At 39.0% G+C, this 19,050-nt stretch overlaps 1 protein-coding gene across 7 annotated transcripts in view; it reads right to left on the minus strand.

Moving 5' to 3' along the window:
* The window catches only part of nav3 (neuron navigator 3), a 183,575-nt gene that overhangs the window by 26,540 nt on the left and 137,985 nt on the right, over positions 1-19,050 (minus strand). For 6 of the 7 annotated variants that reach the window (XM_065268612.1, XM_065268609.1, XM_065268608.1 and 3 more), the window contains 13 exons: positions 13,917-14,037; positions 13,413-13,683; positions 12,287-13,016; positions 11,149-11,583; positions 9,112-9,153; positions 8,122-8,273; positions 7,822-8,010; positions 6,827-6,879; positions 4,542-4,562; positions 3,667-3,690; positions 2,060-2,083; positions 1,796-1,873; positions 205-288 (listed from right to left, as the gene is read on the minus strand). In XM_065268612.1, the coding sequence (XP_065124684.1) occupies positions 205-288; positions 1,796-1,873; positions 2,060-2,083; positions 3,667-3,690; positions 4,542-4,562; positions 6,827-6,879; positions 7,822-8,010; positions 8,122-8,273; positions 9,112-9,153; positions 11,149-11,583; positions 12,287-13,016; positions 13,413-13,683; positions 13,917-14,037 (2,224 nt within the window). The remainder of the gene's footprint in view (positions 1-204; positions 289-1,795; positions 1,874-2,059; positions 2,084-3,666; positions 3,691-4,541; positions 4,563-6,826; positions 6,880-7,821; positions 8,011-8,121; positions 8,274-9,111; positions 9,154-11,148; positions 11,584-12,286; positions 13,017-13,412; positions 13,684-13,916; positions 14,038-19,050) is intronic. The other variant, XM_065268611.1, reaches the window with a different exon arrangement.

A 19,050-nucleotide genomic window follows, 5' to 3' on the forward strand; every position in this document is an offset into this window, starting at 1 on the left:
CATACGACAGCCATTTTAAGAAAAAAAACATCACTTAAGACCTTACTAAACACCCATGATCACCATATACTTTCTTAAATGTAGCAGCCTACACAATTTAAAAAATATTTAAAAACAACTAACATATTTTTTATATTTATGAAATGTACTGTATGGAAGCAGCATTAGCCTATTTAAAACATTAATGTACATATTTTCTCTCACCTTTTGCTCGGCTGTCATGGTTAGACTCTGCAGACGACAGGTCATATTCGTCAGACTCTTTTCAAATGCCGCCACAAGGTGCGCCTGTCAAACCAACACAGAGTTTAAGATGGATTTTTGATAAGATCTTCAACAAAATCCAAAAGAAGTCATACTAATTTATCGCAAACTGTTTGAACCAATACTGTAAATACAGTGGGTGTAAAAACAAATCTTCCCTGTCAGCTCCTCAGTGTAGATTTACAGATCCGTAAAGGTTATTATTCATCATGAATAAAACACTTAAGGCATGCTTTGGGCATACGAGGATGAAATGGTATCACATTTCTTCATATCCACCCAGTCTGAGCCTCTGGAGAGTTTCTTATAGGGAACTCTGATCTCCGTCTCACCATCAAGCTGAAGAGTGCTGTGAACTATTCGACATTCACTGAGAGCTTTGAAACATGTTTCAGGTTTAAGCAACTGAGACGGAGTTCAAAGGAGACACAATGTCTAAACATATAACCCCCGGGCTTTGGTTGAGGAGACGTCTTCAACACTGACCTCAGCTAGACTAAAAGACTTCGGATGTGAAAGAATCCTGGGCAACATTTTTACAAAGAAAGTGTTTCTTTAATCAATAGAAATATCATAAATAGTTTAAACCTTTATCATCTGCCTTAAGGTGGAAAGATGATTTAAATAGATATGTCAGTTCTTGATAGAATAGATAGGTCAGCTTTTTGTGAAATGTTCTGCTTGAAAGTAGGCTTGTGCGGTCTTTCTTTAAAATAAATGCCACTTGGTTTGGTTTTCAGTGCAATGGCATTCATACATTTTTAAATGTGATTTAAGGGCCTTAATAATTGGGAGCCACTGTATTTTTAAGGGACATTTTATGGAAGTGCAATTTAGCAGTTTATGTGCTATATATTTTGTTTATAGTATTTATCATGCTTTGGAGCCCAATGATTCACAAAGGTTTTAAAAGTTGTTTTAAGACTCACGAGTTATCTATACATATTTGAAGAATATCTTGTCTGTGTACAAACATTTCATACCACTTAGCTATCATATAACTCAAATAGATTTAGTTCAGAGACGCCCTCCCAAACACAACTTCTGACAAACACAAATCACAGCAAGGACGGGCTGTCTCATGCTCTGTCAGTCTATATTAAACTGTCAGACAGCGAGTGGTTCATCACACCTCCCCTCATCACTTCCGAGACGGATTGTGAGAATAGCTCAGCACGGTCCAAGCCCGGCTCACTTCTTGCGGTGCTTTCTTACCGAAATCTAATGTGACACTGAAACACAGTGAGTCTTGGTTTGGACACACACAGCTTTCCGTTTGAGACAGCTGATCTCCTAAATATACAACTCAGAATGCAACTCAAATTTGGATGCACAAAGTATAATACAAATTTTAAAGTGTATGTTTGTTTTAAATGCAGCATCTCTGTAAGACTCCGTGTTTATGTAGCTCAGCAGGTAAAGCAAAAAAGATAATGCGTTTCAATCCCAGTGAACACATATACTGATAACAAATGTATACCTTGAATGCACTGCAAGTTGCTTTGGACAAATGCACAAAATGTAAACTTACATTTGCCGCCAGCTGAGAGGTCAGGGTCGCTACTTTTTCTTGGGAAGCGTCCAGCTCTCGTCGCAGTTTTCTGATTTGCTGTTGGAACAGATGTGGTTTCTTATTACAAACCTTTTATTTGACAACATAAAAGCATTTTCCTTGCTTAATATTGACATAAGATCCTTGATATCAATCAATGGCCTTTGGCAAGCACTCGGGCATGTAAGACTTTGAAGTACTTGTATTATGCTAGAAGAGAGTGTAGGTAAAATAAGAAATTACCGTCGTATTTTGGACTGTTTGGCCCTTGATTGAGAAAAGAAGAGTACAATTAACTCTATGTTGCATGATCGTACAAAAGTGTAGATATTAACCATGACACATGGGAATGCATTAGCTATGAGCAGTTACAGGGAAACTGTAGATGTTAGATTACAAGTTTAGTGTTAGGTGAGACAGAACTCTCAGAAAAATGGTACAAAAGTTGGTCCTAATATGTTTCATTTTGGTACAGATATGTACGTTTGAGGTACTAGTTTGTACCACTTATGCTGTGTTCATACCAGCCATGGTATAGGCATCAAGCATGAGTGATTTCAATGTTAAGTCAATGTGAAGACATGATTCCTCCTCATCTGCGTGTCTAGTTCACGCGAATGGCGCGAAATGACCGTTGCGGCGCGTAACGCGAAAGTTGACAAATATGGTGAAAAAACGCACCGAGTTAACCAATCAGGAGCTTGCTCTAGTAGTGACGTGATTACAGAAAGTCGCAGAAGCCCCTCCCATGACGCAAATTTCTGCATAAATGTCTCGATGACTACAATTTCACCCACAGCTTTTACATGCGAATGAAGCGAGTAAACTCAAAATGTTCAAGTGGCAAACTAGATGCGGTAGACGCGAATTTGACGCCTCAAAGGCGGCTGCTGTGAACCCACAGTTAGGTGGTGGTTCTCAAACATTTTCAGCGTGCGGCCCCCCTTGTGTATGGTGCATTCCTTCGCGGCCCCAAAGAAAAAAAAACAGTTCTAAAATTTTACATTTTAATTAAACAAAACATTCAATTATACAAAGTAGTGCTGTTGGGAATTAGCCTTATTTTTTAGGTTTAATTACACAGAATCCATGATAAATTAATATAATTTAATAAAATGTCATAAAACTTGGGGGCCCCCATGTCACCACCTCGCGGGCCCCCAGTTTGAGAACCACTGCTCTAAGGTACCAATGTGCACCTTTGTTGTACCAATAAGCACCTTTTAGGTACAAATGTGTACTTTTTCAAAAGGTACCGCCCCAGTGAAAACTTTTGTATCTTTTTGTACCTTTTTCTGAGACTACATATAGAAAAGTATTGTACAAATATGGCAAGGAAAAAATAATATTACAGACAAAAAAAACACAAAATGAAATAGAAATGAAAGGAGAATCAGTGAACAAATAAACCAGAGTCCAAATCAAAGTTAAACTACTATAGGGAGGGATTTATGTGTTAAATCTGTTTGTTTGTATCAAAAAGTGAAAGTGAGCTACAGTTATTGATACATACAGTAAGAGTGTCTCATAAAAAGAATGCAACATAGGGTTAAATTTATAGCACCTGTAAAAACTCTTGGCTTAATTTAGGGCAAAAAATAGTTTGTTGTAAATATATAGGTTGGTTTGATTAATGTTCCTGTAGCTGAGGTGGTATAAAATAGTGTTAGCAACACAAAGATCATGGGTTTGATTTCCAGGGAATTAAACGGCTCAGTTGTCTGCCAAAAGTAAATTCAATGAACCACCTGATATTGGACTTTGTAAAAGTGTATCACTGTTTGACCTTGAATTGATTTTATACATTTGATAGTACCAAAATATATAAACTGGAAACAGACTATCCTTACCTCAGAATGAGCCTTTTCCTCCGTCTGTAAGAGAAAACAAGAGAGTTAAGCATCAGAACAAAGACCTCAGTACATTATTACCTATCCCAAAGGGCTTTTTTGCATCCATATGCATTTAAATGTCACCTTTTAGATACAAAAAAAGCAAAAATCCACACCTAGCATTCCACACCCAGCATTATATCATCTCCTTTGCAGTCAATTAACTTGCCATAGAAAAGCCATAGAACACAATGCACAAAGTGGCACACGCATTTCTGTCTTGTTGTCAAGTACAATGTATGAATGAGACGTGTGTACTTCAAAAACAAAACTGTGAAAGATAATAAAACTTTATATCATAAAATCTAAAAAATGGTGCCAAATAGCACTAAAAGTGCTTCACTGTCTTGTAATTATAGGGTAACCACTTTAAGTGCTATACAGCACCTGTGTAGAACCATATTGTGCTACTGTAGAACCATAAGTTGTCCTATATCACCACTTACAGTATGGTTCTTCTTACAGGTAAGTGCTATATAAATGCTATAAAAATGGTTCTCCTATGATTATGAGGTTTTAGCACCATTTTATGTCTAACCTCTTCAAATTATAAAGCTTTATGCATGTCACTTAAAGTCATATTGCAACAAAGAGGTTTAAGTTTTAATATCTCCAAGTTTCATTTTAATAGTACAGTATTCACACATTTTTACTCTAAACAAGACAAAAATACTGGTAAGGAAATAGCTTTTCTGAAGAGAATGTTGAATCAGATTTGAGGTTATCCTTGTTAGTAACTGGTCTGAAGCATAAATATTAAGTTGTTAGGGTTTGCATGTATTAAATAGTGTGGCGGGCAATACAAACGCGCTTTCTGCATGATGAGTTGTTACCTTGTCTAAAAAGGCCAGCACCTGAAAGTAAGAAAATGTGTGTTCAAATAGTGGCAAAGTTACATTGCTGAGCCACCATTAGCCTCTTAGGTTCATTAATCTCCATTTATAAGCTCGTGTTATGCTGGCATTGTGATTGTACTACAGTGCATCAGTCTTGTCACTTTTCATAAAAAAAAGATCTATTCAGGTTATTAGTTTGTCATGCTCAGGCAAATGGAAACAGCATTTGTGATGTTACTGAAATTCACAGAGGAGCAGTTAATGTTTATCTTTTTCGGATTTATCTGTACTGTAAGTGATTTATGATATAAAACAAATGATTCAGGCATACGAATATGCAGTAATTTTCATTTTTGGGTGAACTATCCCTTTAAGCTTCACTGTATAGGAAGTATAGGAATAACTGAATTATATGTAAGAATAAGTTACAGTATTAGAGTAATGTCCAAAGAGGAAATCTTCAAATTACACTAAAACAAGTGATAATCCTGTCTTGAGCCCTTTCTGCATTTTAATTTGTTGGAATCATATTTCTCGCATTTAAACCCTAGTCAGATTTGCTATCGTTTAAAGGTGCAGTATGTATATTTTAGGAAGATTTCTTGACAGAAATGCAATATAGTATACATAACTTTATTTTCAGTGCTGTAAAGACCTTACATACAGTAATTAACTTTTATGGTTTTATTACCTTAGAATGAGTCATTTTTATCTATATACACCGCGGGTCCCCTTACATGAAATTTGCCATGTTGTACCGCCATGTGTCTACAGTAGGCGTAAATAGACAAACTGTTCTACAGATCATGTTTTGTCACCATCTGGTCTTATACAATGACATGTTTGTCCTGTAGCAGCTACCGTAGCTTCTCTATGTGTTACGAAAAAGGAGGGGCCAGCAGTGGACTAAACCGTTGATTGCAATTTGCAATCTCGCTGCTAGATGCCGCTTTAACTCTTTCGCCACCATTGACGAGATATCTCGTCAATCAAGAGAAAACGCTTCCCTGCCAATGACGAGATTTTCCGTCTTTCCGCAATACCACTATTATCCACCAGGTGGCACCCTTCCACAACTTTTTAAACCTGGAAGTATTGCTCTATGGCAAGTGGCTGCATGTCTGTGTCTGTTTTAAAGATCGCTCTGAATGGGATCTCTATGAAAAGTCCGTCACAAAAATGGAATTATCTTTCTTGCAGAAACCTACCCATATTCAAAAGCTGATTACAAAAGAACCACTGAAGGTAGGATGAAACGTTTTTTTGTTGTTGTTTGAAAGCAGACAGTCTGTTCTTTCATTTGGTATATTGTATGTTTATATATTTAAAGAAGAACATTTTCTGGAAGGCATTAAACTTTGGTGAAAATCATGAAAAATGCTGGCACTGGCTGGCAACTTTTTTTTAAAAACGCTGGCGGTGAAAGAGTTAAGGGCTCGTTATAGTTGTGCGTAGGTCCTACGGCATAGCAGCGACGGCGTAGGTTCCGTGTCAGTTTTCATTTATACTTTTGCGTCGTCCTCCGCATCGACGTGCAAACACACGCACAAACCACTGGTAGGCAGTATCCACGCGTGTAACCACAGTAGCAGTGCGACCGTCAGAGTAGAAGAAGCTTGGCAAGTTAACCCACAAACGAAGAAGAAACAGCAACTTTGTATGATTTGAGAAGACCAGCAATGATGGAAGTAAATTAACAGTGACTTTCGTTGCAGTTTCAGTTAAATCACTCCTCAACTTGGCTCATCTTTGTTTTCACCGTCACAAACGGAAATACCTATGACGCTGTTTTTTTACCTGACCGGAGGGGTTCTGGTGGACCAATCACATCGCTTGCGGTCCACGTAGATCTGACGCGCTGTTAAAATTTTGCGAGGTGCGCGTCAGGCTACGAGAGCTACGCACAGGCTATGGCTACGGCGTAGAACCTACGCACGACTATTAATTGGGTTTAAATCTACACACAGCACCTTTAACACTTAATGTGACTACTGGAGGTTTAATTGGTTGCTTTTAGGGTCAAGGTTCAATAATGATACGGCCAAAAATTCCCCTAAAATACCCTTTTAATTTTAGATGTTTCAATTTTGCCTAAAATAATGATAATTTGAAGTCATGTTTAGGACGAATACATAAAATAAAATAAATTTTCAATCTTAGATCTTAAAGAGAATAATAGAAAAGTTTGTTTTTGACACTGATGGGTGTTTGCACTGCATCACTATGACAGTATGTTATTTCAGAGCTTTTCTGTTCACTAGAATGACTTTGGCGTTACTTACCGCCGAGTATAAAGATGACGTGCTTGAAACCAGAGAGAGAGAGGAACCATGAACTGTAAAAAGAGAGAATCAACAAAATAATACATATATTTCTCTGAATGCTATGCTGTCAGAATAAATGGTTCAAAAATGGTCCCTAGCAGTCACTGGGGTGGTACACCTTTGAACCTAAGAGTTCTATTAGCACATATTAGTACCTCAGAGGTGCATACTGATACCAAAGTGTGAATATTACTACCTCAAAGGTACATATTTTAACCAAATCTAAACATATATGTACCTAAAGGGTATATACAGTACTGTGCAAAAGTCTTAGCCCACCGCCACCCGACTTCTTGTTTTAGAAGTTTTAATGTCCATCCATATTTATTTTTCTATCTATTTTATTAAGATACAAACAGAAAATACAGGAAATATGTACAAATAAATAAAAAAATAAATGCATTTTCAGGACTAAATGTCTTCTTTAGGCATCGTCTGTGTTTAGTGTGACCTCTCTTGGCACTAAACACATCTTGAGCGTTTTTGAGCAAATTTTTTATTTATTTATTTTTAATTAGAAATTTTGATTTAATTTTATTTAGGTTTAAGAGATCCTGCAGTTTCCTGCTATTGCTCAAGTGGAAGGGGGGTTTATCCTAAAAACTTGACACATCAGTTTACATTTTTATACAGTTTTTAATACTACATACACATTTCCTGTATTTTCTGGATGTATTCTATTAAAGAGACTAAGAAACAATTATATATGAACACTATAACATTGCAAAAACAACAAATCTAATTCTGGCATGGTGGCCTAAGACTTTTGCACAGTAATGTATTATGACCTTTTTAAAGGGTACAGCCCCAGTAACAGCTTGGGACCATTTTTCTTTATATGCAGTTCTTTATATGCATATTCATAAATAAACTGTTGCCGATGTATTCATGTAGAGAAAACTAGGATGTGTACAGTACAGTACAGTATTTTTTCAGCAATATGTAATGCTGACCTTCATCTGTGCTGTCTCTAAAAGAGCCAGATCGACTCATGCCGCGTGGTCGCTCCTCCAGCGAGGTGGCACTTCCGCCCAAAGTGTTTCCCTCCCCGTAGAGCTCGAAAGAGTCATGTGCTGGAATACTGTTAGAGCGACTCATACTGGTGCCAGGGAGATTGTACTGGGGCACATTGGTGGGACTCACTGCATTTAATGCAAAGATAGATGTGAAATCACATTTTTGTTGAGTATTTGACGCACAGTTGTTATGTTTAAATGGTATATTTTGTAGAAGTATGTTAGGAAAAAACATACGCAGGTTTGAGTAGTGGTATTTGCCTGCGTTTGTGCCGGCTGTGCCCGGTGGCGAAAGTGGACTTCCTGTGTCCTGCAAACCACCGGTGGAGTGAGATCGCAGCCATTCCTTTCCTTCCTCGTGTGACGTCTGTCTGGAGGAAGGGGGATACCTGATTCAGAGGATAAAAATAATTTCCATCAAGTCACTATATAATTTGAAAACTGGTATAAAAGGATGTAGCCTTAATGATTTCAAGCACTGAGTTTATAAGATGTACTAAAGTGACCTATTAAATCCACGGGTGTGATGGGGTGTAAAAATGATTTGTACAGTGAAACATGACAATGACAGCCGCCCTCACTGTATTGCGTGTATTCTTCTGCTGTAATAGCTTCTTGCAGTGGGCAGACTTATCAGCGTGCTTGAAGGACAGTTCATTTAATTTCATAAAGCTTTTAATAGAGTTCCCGCACATCTTTCCAGCACAAATGTTTTCAGCGAGCACATCAATGCATCTCTCACTGGAGACCAGTGTTCAGCCTTTGGTATTAAAATATCACGTGACATTTAAGACTGCATTTGATTGGCATTTAACTGCATTTAACTTTCACCACAATAGATGACAGATAACTTTTTAAATGATGGATCGGATAGCACTTTCTCATTTAGTTTAAATGCTGAGCGCTTAGCCCTATAAATATTTCATTGCTTGTTAAAAGCATTGTGCTGTGCTATAAATTATTGAACTGTGTTTCTGTGATAAAAAGTCACAGCAACAGATACTGCATGCAGTGCAGTTTAAATATCTAACTTTATTAACGTTATGATGCTTGCCTTTTTGGACACGACTAACAAACAAATAAATATGTAGTTGACAAATGAAATAAGTCCTAAGCTACAGATGATGTAACTACAAATGCTACTTGCATGATGGAGTCGAGAACATAAAACAAACAATTAATTTATGAGGATAATTAGATGAGATATTGAGATGATTATATTAGTACCTCAGTCCCTTTTTGGGGAGTGTGTTTCGGTCAAGAGGCATGCTATTAAAACAGAAGAGAGAGACAAGAATGTTATATACAGTACAACAAACACACATTTAAAAAAAATCACAATAACTTGATACATAATTGATTGTTGGGGTGTTTTCAGACCTGTAGATCGACTGCTTTGTTTCAAAATCAAGGGGTTAAATCGCTACAATTTTGCAATATCATCTTGGTTCAGTTTGCATTTACAAGGCAATATTTCCAAACGAAGCAGACTTTGTTAATACAAGTCACATGTAAGTAATAATAATAATAATAATAATACCTTACATTTATATAGCGCTTTTCTTAGTACTCAAAGCGCTTTACATATGAATGGGGGAATCTCCTCAACCACCACCAATGTGCAGCATCCACCTGGATGATGCGACGGCAGCCATATTGCGCCAGAACGCCCACCACACACCAGCTTATTAGTGGAGAGGAGACGTAAACTCTCATTGAATTTTTCATAGTGCATTTGTTTGTTTTCTGTGATACCGAACAAAGTTGTCCATCAGGACTGACAGACAGCAGCTTTGCGGGATTATTGTGTGGCTTTTTTGGTAACTGTGGTTATATTACTTTATTATTGTGAGCGGGAATCAAAACTGAGGCGGGATAACATTCTTACCATGTACCCATTGCGGAGAAGAGCAACTAGAAGACATTTTATAAGGAACAGGTGCGCTTTGGTTTTGAATGGCGTTGACGGGCTCACCAAAACTCGTCATCCAAAGAGCTATCAGGTATGTTCATGGTTAATAAAACAATAAGCCTGTTCATTGGTCCGTTGGGTCGATTGCTTTCACACTTTTACCTAACTGCTCTAGAGTTCAGTTGCAATCGGGCCGAGACCACCTCGTTCAGGCCGGTATCCGGTTTCAAGGGATACTGAGGTTTCAAAGACTCAGGGTTTCAAAAATCACGTCATATAATTGATTTAATGTTAAGATTTAATATATATTAAAGAATAGTATAATTTAAGTGCTTTATTTTAACCTGGCATACATGTGTTGCTTAAAAATAAAATGTATTATGTCCAGTTGAAAAGTTGTTTGTATACACAGACGTTGGAAAATAACACATTTTAGTGTTGCAAAGGCAATACCGCAAAATCGTGGTATTTTTTGGTTATCATACCCTCAAAATCTCATACCAACCCATGCCTACTCGAGACGGTTGCTTTGGTGCGGATCCGAGTACGATTGCAGTGTTCGCATATGCTTAAACGAACCAAACCGAACCAAAGGTAGAAAACGCACCAGCTTAGGTCTGAAAACACCCTTAGACTACTACATTTCAATATTAGACCATTTTATCCCAAAACTACACCTGAAAGCAATACAGGACAGTATTTTCATTAAGACATGTTGAATATTTACTGCTGGGTTTTAGGAAGTAATACATTTTCTCTGTTCCAAAACCTAGTTTTAAGGGACCCATAGATTTGTAGGTTCATAATATTGACCAAATTGTCCAAAGAAGCATTGTATGCATATTATACACAAAAGGCAATCCGATAATGCAGTAAAACCGTGGGAAAAAATTCATCTAGGCTGGTAGACGGAGTGAGAAAAATGTCAATGCATGATGTATATACAGTAGTTCATTCAATAAAAAAACTATAAATGAAATAGCTCTATTAATTGTTGACTATTTTAACAAATATTTGTATCCTTATGTGCATATTCGTGCTTATTATGGCACTATGCATTGTTACAGTAGAAAAAGATGTACCCCAGCTGTCACTGGGGCAGTACCAGTCCTAATATGTACTATTAGGTACAGACACGTATAAATTTGGTACCAATATGTACTTTTGAGTTTCCTATATGTACCTCTAAGAGTCTAGCGCCCATGTGACATCTGGGGCACATATTTTGACCACTTATTCTGACTTTCCAATGTTTAGGAAGACATTAAGGTAGCTCATTACATTTTAGAACAAAGTTATTATTTAATTCAATTGTTTAATATATAAAAAATACTGGACTATAAGCGACTCACCCTTCAGACAGTGTGGATTTGACGCTACCCGTGCGTGTGACCTTTGGTCCATGGTGATGTGGTAGGGGTAGGTCGATGGACTCTGAGCTAGTGTGTAAACTGGTCATACTGTGGCAGCTCAGGGTGTCTTTACTGCCCGCAGATGAGCTGCTGAGGTTTGGAGGCCACGGGCGGGCGTTGGAGGGCAGGGACAGACCCGAAGCTGGACTAGAGGCCGGGGAGTCCGTGCCCAGGTCGGGTGTTTTGCCATATAGCGGACTGCTGCCTCCGCTTTGCCCGCCCATGCTGCCCAGACTACCTGTTCCTGAGGAGGGTGAGTCCAGGCTGGCCTGGCGAGCCAGTGTGCCATGAGGGCTGCCCAACGCTGATGGGCATTTACCAGAGTCAGGCGTGCCGGGTGAACTGGGTTTACTGCTGGCCTTACTGCCAAACAACCTAGGCAAAAACAAAGAAATGAGTTAATACGTTAAAATTGAAAGAACTTTAAGAAGAAATAGAAAGAAGGAATGAGGAATTATGTTCTTTTTTAAATCTTTGAGAAAGAAACCCACCATTACACAAAAGGCATGTCATCAGATTTTTTGCACTATTCTGACTATGATCCTTTGCTTTTGAGTATAAATACTAAGTGTACAAAGTTTTACCGTGGTGTCTGCATATTCACATTTACAAACCACAACCACCAGGTGGCAACATAAACCTCCTGAGTTTTGGCTTTGCGCTACATCAGACTTCTAAAGCTGAAGTGAGATTTATATTACCACCCCCTTGTTCATCCTAGCATTTGGAGGCTGTAGATGAGATTTCAGGCGGTCCGATGGGAAAGGCTTAGAAGAAAGACTAGAGCTATGACTAAAACAATGAGTTCTGCAATCCATCACAAAATGTTTTCTATCACAGCCGAAACCACTCATCGCTCATTGGCAGATGAAATCGGCAGTGCAGTACAGCCTGAGGCAGCTCATGTCCATCTTACATATTTTTAGAGGAAATATCTTGAAATATGCCCTCAATGATGGCCCACAACATCAGACGTTTGCTCAAACCACGAATAGCAATTCTGCTCTCTTACTATCTACCAGTGTCCATTTGTGTCTGATGCTAAACGCCTCGCTTTTGATCTATCAACTTTTCTTACCTGCGGAATGTGGGGGATGCGATGTCTGGGTATTTGGAGCCTGGCTGTCTGAGTCCAGATTGGGTGGAAGTGGGGCTGGATTTGGGAGATGTGGAAAGCCCCGCACCCTCCTGATCCGATCCAGACACCTTCTCTTTATCCGTCTGATTGACGGTTACGGGACTCGAGCGTCCCGATCCCACTTTCCCGGCGTCTCTCCTCTTAGTTCCGGTTGTGGTTCCTCCCACTCCTCCCCCAGCTCCAGCTGACTTTCCGCTGACGTTCGAATCGATGCTGCTAGAGCTTGAGCGATTCCCGCTGCGGCACACCACACTACTTCCCCCGCTGGATGATTTGGCAGGCCTGGGCAGGGAACGATACTGAAGTGGAACCTTTGAACTGTTACAGGCTAACAATGCAGCATCATCCTGGTGTTGCGCATCATCCAGACTTGTCTTCCGGCCATTGCCGATGGGTGTGCCCTTTCCGATGCCCGCAGACTTGGGTACTTTTCCTAATGTTGCAGAGCCACTAGCCAGCGTAGCCCCGCTGGCTGTAATGAGGGTCCCGGCAGGCCCTGGAATCTTCTTAAAGCCGAAGGAGCTGGTGGTGGGCGGTCGTCCGATGCCCGAGGGTGGCTTCTTCCCCTCATCTCCGCTGCTCTTTCCCGCATCTGATGGTGAGCGCTGGATGGTCGGGCTCTTGGATGGAGCCTTGACCTTTTCAGATGCTTTGGCGTCATCTGTTTTACCTGTCAGCACAAGGATGTAATGTAATCATTCAACACTGTCCGCCAGGGGTGTAGGATAGTTTGCTAACTTATTTGCAAATAATTTACAACCCCAATCAATCATCACCAATACAATGCAAAACCACTGTGCCAAAAACACTTTTTTTTGCACAGCACAGCAAAATATCACAGTTGCAGTATTCTCATATCAGCCAAAGTTACTAGTTTCTGCTGAATGTCCAAACAAGTAGCGTGACAGAGTTTTAGCTTTAAAGGTTAGCTAAAATAAAACATGCACCAGTCCCCGAAGGTTAGCCAAAAGCCTCTAATGCAGGAAAGTTTATTAGCATTTCAAAGTTCTCTTTTTGAATACCACACATAAAGCTTTAGACACAGTAAACAAAAAACACTATATACCTGGTGTTTTAAGGGAGGTAGATGTGCCTTTGGTCCGCGGTGGCGTAATGCCAACCTGGGCACTCATGCCCCTTCTCCAGGAGCCTGTTTGGGACATGCTTAAACCTGACTTCTGTCCAACATCTTCACCCTGACCTGATGAGGATGAGGTCTTCCACTTTGAGGAAGGGTCCATCCCTGGCTCAATCTCCTCATCAACCTTCTTCAGATCTTCAGCACCGGCCCAGCTACTTCCATCCTGCTCGACGTGTCTGTGCGTGTCTTTATTCGACTGTGAATCACACAGGCAGAAAATATAGCAGAAATGCATGCACGGTAATCTCACACATGCATTGCATCTGACAGATGGCCCAGCTATTCCTACTAGCCAAAGCAAAATGTCCAAATCTCTTATTCTGCTCAATCTGTTGCGGTCTCCTGACAGACTGCTGGTACGAAGCTATTTATAAAAGTGTGTGTGTGTGTAAGAAAACAAAAATACATAAGATGAAAGTATATGTGCACCTGTGCTGCTTTGCTCTTGCGGGATGAGATGCCCGTGTATGTGGATGGATGCAGATCGTCTGTGCCGATGTTGTCTAAGGTATCACTTAAACCACTGCTGACCGAACTGCTGTCATCCCAGCTGTAGACAGACATATGAATGATAGATTAGACAGAAATTATACTAAAGTATATTGAGTGTATGTATGTAAATATTTCTAAAATAAAATGTCAGTGCCCACCACTGTAAAACACCCAGGCACTATTTTATTCATACCCCTTCAGTTCTCATTAACTTACTATTGACAGTCTTTCATTCTTCACCAGAGCTGTGACTGTGTCTAATTAAAGAGGGGTGTACAACAGCCTATGCTGAACCATTTCTGTTTTTGGAAATCTGGATGTATGTACACTGGAGTTATCATTGGAAGTGCAAAATTGCACAGCTTTATGCAGCCATTTACAAACCCATTTTCAATCTATTAGACCAAATAAATAATACGCTGATATTTATCACCCGCTGCCATCTCTGTCTCGTGTTGCTAAGCAAACAGGTCACCCCAATTTGTTTGTTTGTGTGCATGCATATGTCAACACTTGAGATCTGATCGTGGAAATGTATATTACACTCGGGTGACTGATCTGAATAGACCAAATTGACCGTTACAGAAAACCCAGTTACTAAAGACGATGAGAAAAAGAGATACATTTTCAGATCTATTACTGTACCACTGAAACATTCAAACCTCTTGTCTAATGTCTGTTTCTACAATTTTGAGAACATGATTGCCATCCATTCAATACATTCACGACTAGCCAGCATTTGCAGTCCAGAAAAAAGTTCGGGAAATTCTTAAAGAGCATGTGCAGATTCTCTCTTGACTTGTATAATGTATGCACGATGGATTGAAAAGAAAACTTTGAGAGGCTGAAAGCTTTTGGATTATAATTGTGAGAGACCCCGCAGGGCTCTTAACACCAGCGTGTGGTTGTTTCTAAAGATACCAGCGATAGAAAGAAGTTCTGCATTTGTGTGCATGTGTGTAATCACTCCAAAAATAACAGTTATTGATTTTCAGCGCTGTTATTTCTCATTTCTTAACCCAAGGCGCAGCTGACACTTTTCTTTGGAGCTCGATGTTGTGTTATACAACAATGCAAATTAGAATTAGAACTGTATGAGACTGTGGTCATGTTTAAAGGCTATTATAAAACAGACAGTCCTGGTTCACAGACAAGCCACTTTTACCCATGAAAAACTTATATTTTATGTATTTTTTATCAGTAGGTGTGTTTTTCTGTGGGTTTGAGCTGCTAATGCAATGCTCTATCAATTGAGCTACAGTACAGCTTTGAAGAGCTCAGATGCAAAACCCGTAAATTATCATTTTTATCAAACTATTAGGTTTAGTAATTTCACTTTAATGGCAATGAAAAAGTTATTAGTCTGTAATTGAAATGCCTTATTTTCACAAATGTCACTTTAGTCATTTCATTGGTATTTCAAGGAGCCATGGCATGAAAATTTGACTTTTTCCATGTTTAAGTGCTATAATTGGGTTCCCAATGCTTCTATAAACCTAAAAAATGTGAACAAGATCAACCCAGTAACTTAGTTTTGGTTAATCATTCTCTGCAAGCATGTGAAAAACTAGGTCATTGAAATTTGGCTCCCCTTATGATGTCATAAGGAGATCTTTTTAGGGGCAACAGTGACTCAGTGGTTCATGTAGGTTGTCTTCAAATCGGAAGGTTGGTGGTTCAATCCCCAGGTCCACCTGACCAAGTGTCAAGGTGTCCTTGAGCAAGACACCTAACCCCAGCTGCTCCAGACGAGCAAGACACCTAACCTCAGCCTTGCATGGCTGACACCGCCGTCGGTGTATGAATGAGTGAGTGAATGGGTGATTGTGAGGCAAATTGTAAAGCGCTTTGGATGGCCATTGGTCTATGAAAGCGCTATATAAATACAGTCCATTTACCATTTATTATAATAATACGGCCCCTTAATCTGCCCTATCTAACCACGGCACAGCCATTTAGTGCAGAAAGAGAGAGAGAGAGAAAATAATTCACAGCACAATTGAGTTTCAATTGCAACAAACCACCATCATTGCGATCAGTGTTTGAATTTCAGCTCATTTGCATTTTAATGGACACACCCAAAACGACACATTTTTGCTTACACCTACATCTATATACTATTTTGAGCTAAAATTTCACATGTGTACTCTGGGGATACCAAAGTTTTATTTTGCATCTTAAAAAAGTCTTGTGACATGGCCACTTTAACAAATTTGACTGTTTTTCGCTGCAAAACCCTCTAAGTGTTATTGGCAAAACCCCCAACTTATAAAAATGATAAACTTCTTTGGACAAAAAAATGATAAATAGTTGCCAAATCACTAAAAATGCAACTAAAGATAAACTGAATCACACATTAGGGGGCGCTGTGATGCTTGTGGCTGCCAATAAACTGGTATTTCTGAATTGCATGAGACCGAGATTTAGCCTATTTGAAGCAAAAGTATTTGATATGCCAAGTAGGTTAGTATGCAATCAGTACACCAAGTCAATCAAACACGACTACAATAATTTCTCAGACCTAAAGAATCAAAGTGATCCAATTGTAAAATTGCATTTTAGCAGCTTATGTTTTAACACCTGGCTAGACTTACTGACTTGTTCACGTTATGATTTCTTGGTAGTCACAGGTGACTGCTTGGTTCAGATGAATGCTAAATAAAAATGAATGCTGAAAGTGGAAGTGCACTGTGTTGCAGTACACAAATCAACATCCACCCAACTTCATTCCAGTTCAGTTGAAAATATCCCCTTATACGCACTATGCTGGTATCTTACCTACGCCTGAGAGCTTTTAATTAAAGACGTTCTGCTCTCGCTGCACACATTGGTAAAATGCAAAAAAGAAAAGTAAACTTTTGGGACTGTCTGTGGTAGTCAAACTTAGGTCAGCATGTGTATGAAGTAATTTTTGGCAAGGACTGTTTGGTTAAGGTCACCTTGACATTATTTCTTTCACACAGCCATGTACCCACTGAGCGTGTCCACAGGAAAAGAGTGAAGTCACTGTTATACAGCCAGTATGGTGACTAAATCCCAATTTCCACAGGATGTGAAATTACAATTTTCTAGTACAAAAGAACCATATTTAATATTTTATGCTAAGCACATTTTAAAAACGGCTGGGTAATTTTTGACCCATAATGGGTAAATACTGGACAGAACACACTTCTGGGTTAAAATTGACCCAATGCTGGGTTGCTTTAAGCCAACTGCTGGGTTGTTATACCCCATGGTTGCATAACAACAACCAAACATTGGGAAATTTTTAACCCAGCATGTGTTCTGTCCAATATTTACACATTATGGCTCAAAAATAACCCAGCCATTTTTCGAGTGCATGTATAGCATATTGAAATGCTTCTTTATGTATTTTTTAATATGTTATGTATTTGCATTTTGCAGACAAAATTATCCAAACTAACTTTTTTAACATCCTTGGATTTATATTATGTTTGCTTTATAAAAATGATATGATATTTATGTAAGAATAGCCAGATGTAATGCCGAGGCCCCCTTAGAGAGTTGCCCTAGAAACCCGCCTGTATGGACTGAATATTTTATTATTTTCAGTCCCTTGACACCAGTCGCTCCTGTGTCTCACCCATGATGATTCTGACATGTAGGGCAGGTTTCATTGGACTATGTCCTTATAGACCCGTACATGCATGACAACAGACCCACCTTGAGGAGATACCTGCAAGATGTCTTTAAATTAAAAGACATGTAATTAAAACAAGAGCTGCATTGTTTTTCAAAATTTTGATTAAGAAAAGCAAAATGTTTGGTGTGAATATGATCTGGCACAGATTTATTTATTTTTTAGTTAACATGCACCTCATGGCATGTTTGTCGTCTCTTTTTTTAACTTTTATTTAGTGCACAGTGAAAGCATCCATTCAAGCATACAGTAATATTCTCATGCAATATTCAGTGTTGAAAGAGCTGTGGATCAACGCTCGTATCCAGATTTTGCATCCTGTGGATGATAATAAATCACTTTTTTGATCACTTGCTGTGTCCATTGGCCTGTTAAATATATTTCATGCTGTGGTGTAATTTTGACAAAGGAACCTATTTCATGAAGTGTAAAAAATAAGCGTAAATGTTATCGTTCATTTAATGTATGTACGTACTGTATAGTTACATACTGAATATATGATATAAAAACAAAAATGTAGAAATAAGCAAATTCAAGACAAACGCAGTCTTTGAAGCATTTGCAACTAAATCTACCTATCATTTCCGCTTCTTTATCCGTAAATCTGGTGAAATGCAATTCCAATTAAAAAACCAGCAAAATATGTGTGGTTAGGCCACGGCACCCTGCATTTTTTTGCCCCTTTAATTTCAAAGAAACTCATTTTAACAAAACAATATCTGTTATCCAATAAACCCCAAAAATAAAAATAAAATTGACACTAATAGAAAGTAACATTACTTCCACAAGCTCAAACCAAAATATAATCCAGATTACAACTAATAAATCCTGAAATATCACAATTATACATCAGTAAACAAAGCAAAGCTATCTGTATTAATAGTTGTGTTTAAAATTGTAGACCAAACACCACCTGAATGGCATTTTAGGGTAGCCAACATAGCAAACTATATACTAAAACCAGTAAAGACAAGTCAACAGATACTGAAGCCTGAACAATGACTCACCGCCCTATGCCGATTGATGCTGTCTGGCTATACCGGCTATGTGTGGCATGCTGTAGCTCAACGGGGAAGAGAAAAGAAGAGAAAAGCAAAGAAGAAGAAAATGTAGGAGGAGAGGGCGGCTGAAAAACGCAACCCACCTGCTTACTCATGAAACACGGGCTGCAGGAAAGATAAAGCCATCTCGCCACTTTTAACAGCTCCACCCCGCCGCCTCCCACCCCTCCCCTGGGCCCTTCAGGCTCTCTGAGAAACGCTACATACATCTTCATACGACCAGGGCGTTGCCAGAAAGGACTGACACTAGTCAAAGTCAAAGCCAGGGTTGAACTTTAAGTTGCATGCTGGGTAAAATCTCTTAAGGACCTTTATGTAGGTGCACCTGATATTTGGAGGAACCTTAACA

Source organism: Paramisgurnus dabryanus, chromosome 1, assembly GCF_030506205.2.
Source record: "Paramisgurnus dabryanus chromosome 1, PD_genome_1.1, whole genome shotgun sequence".
NCBI classification, from domain to species: domain Eukaryota; kingdom Metazoa; phylum Chordata; class Actinopteri; order Cypriniformes; family Cobitidae; genus Paramisgurnus; species Paramisgurnus dabryanus.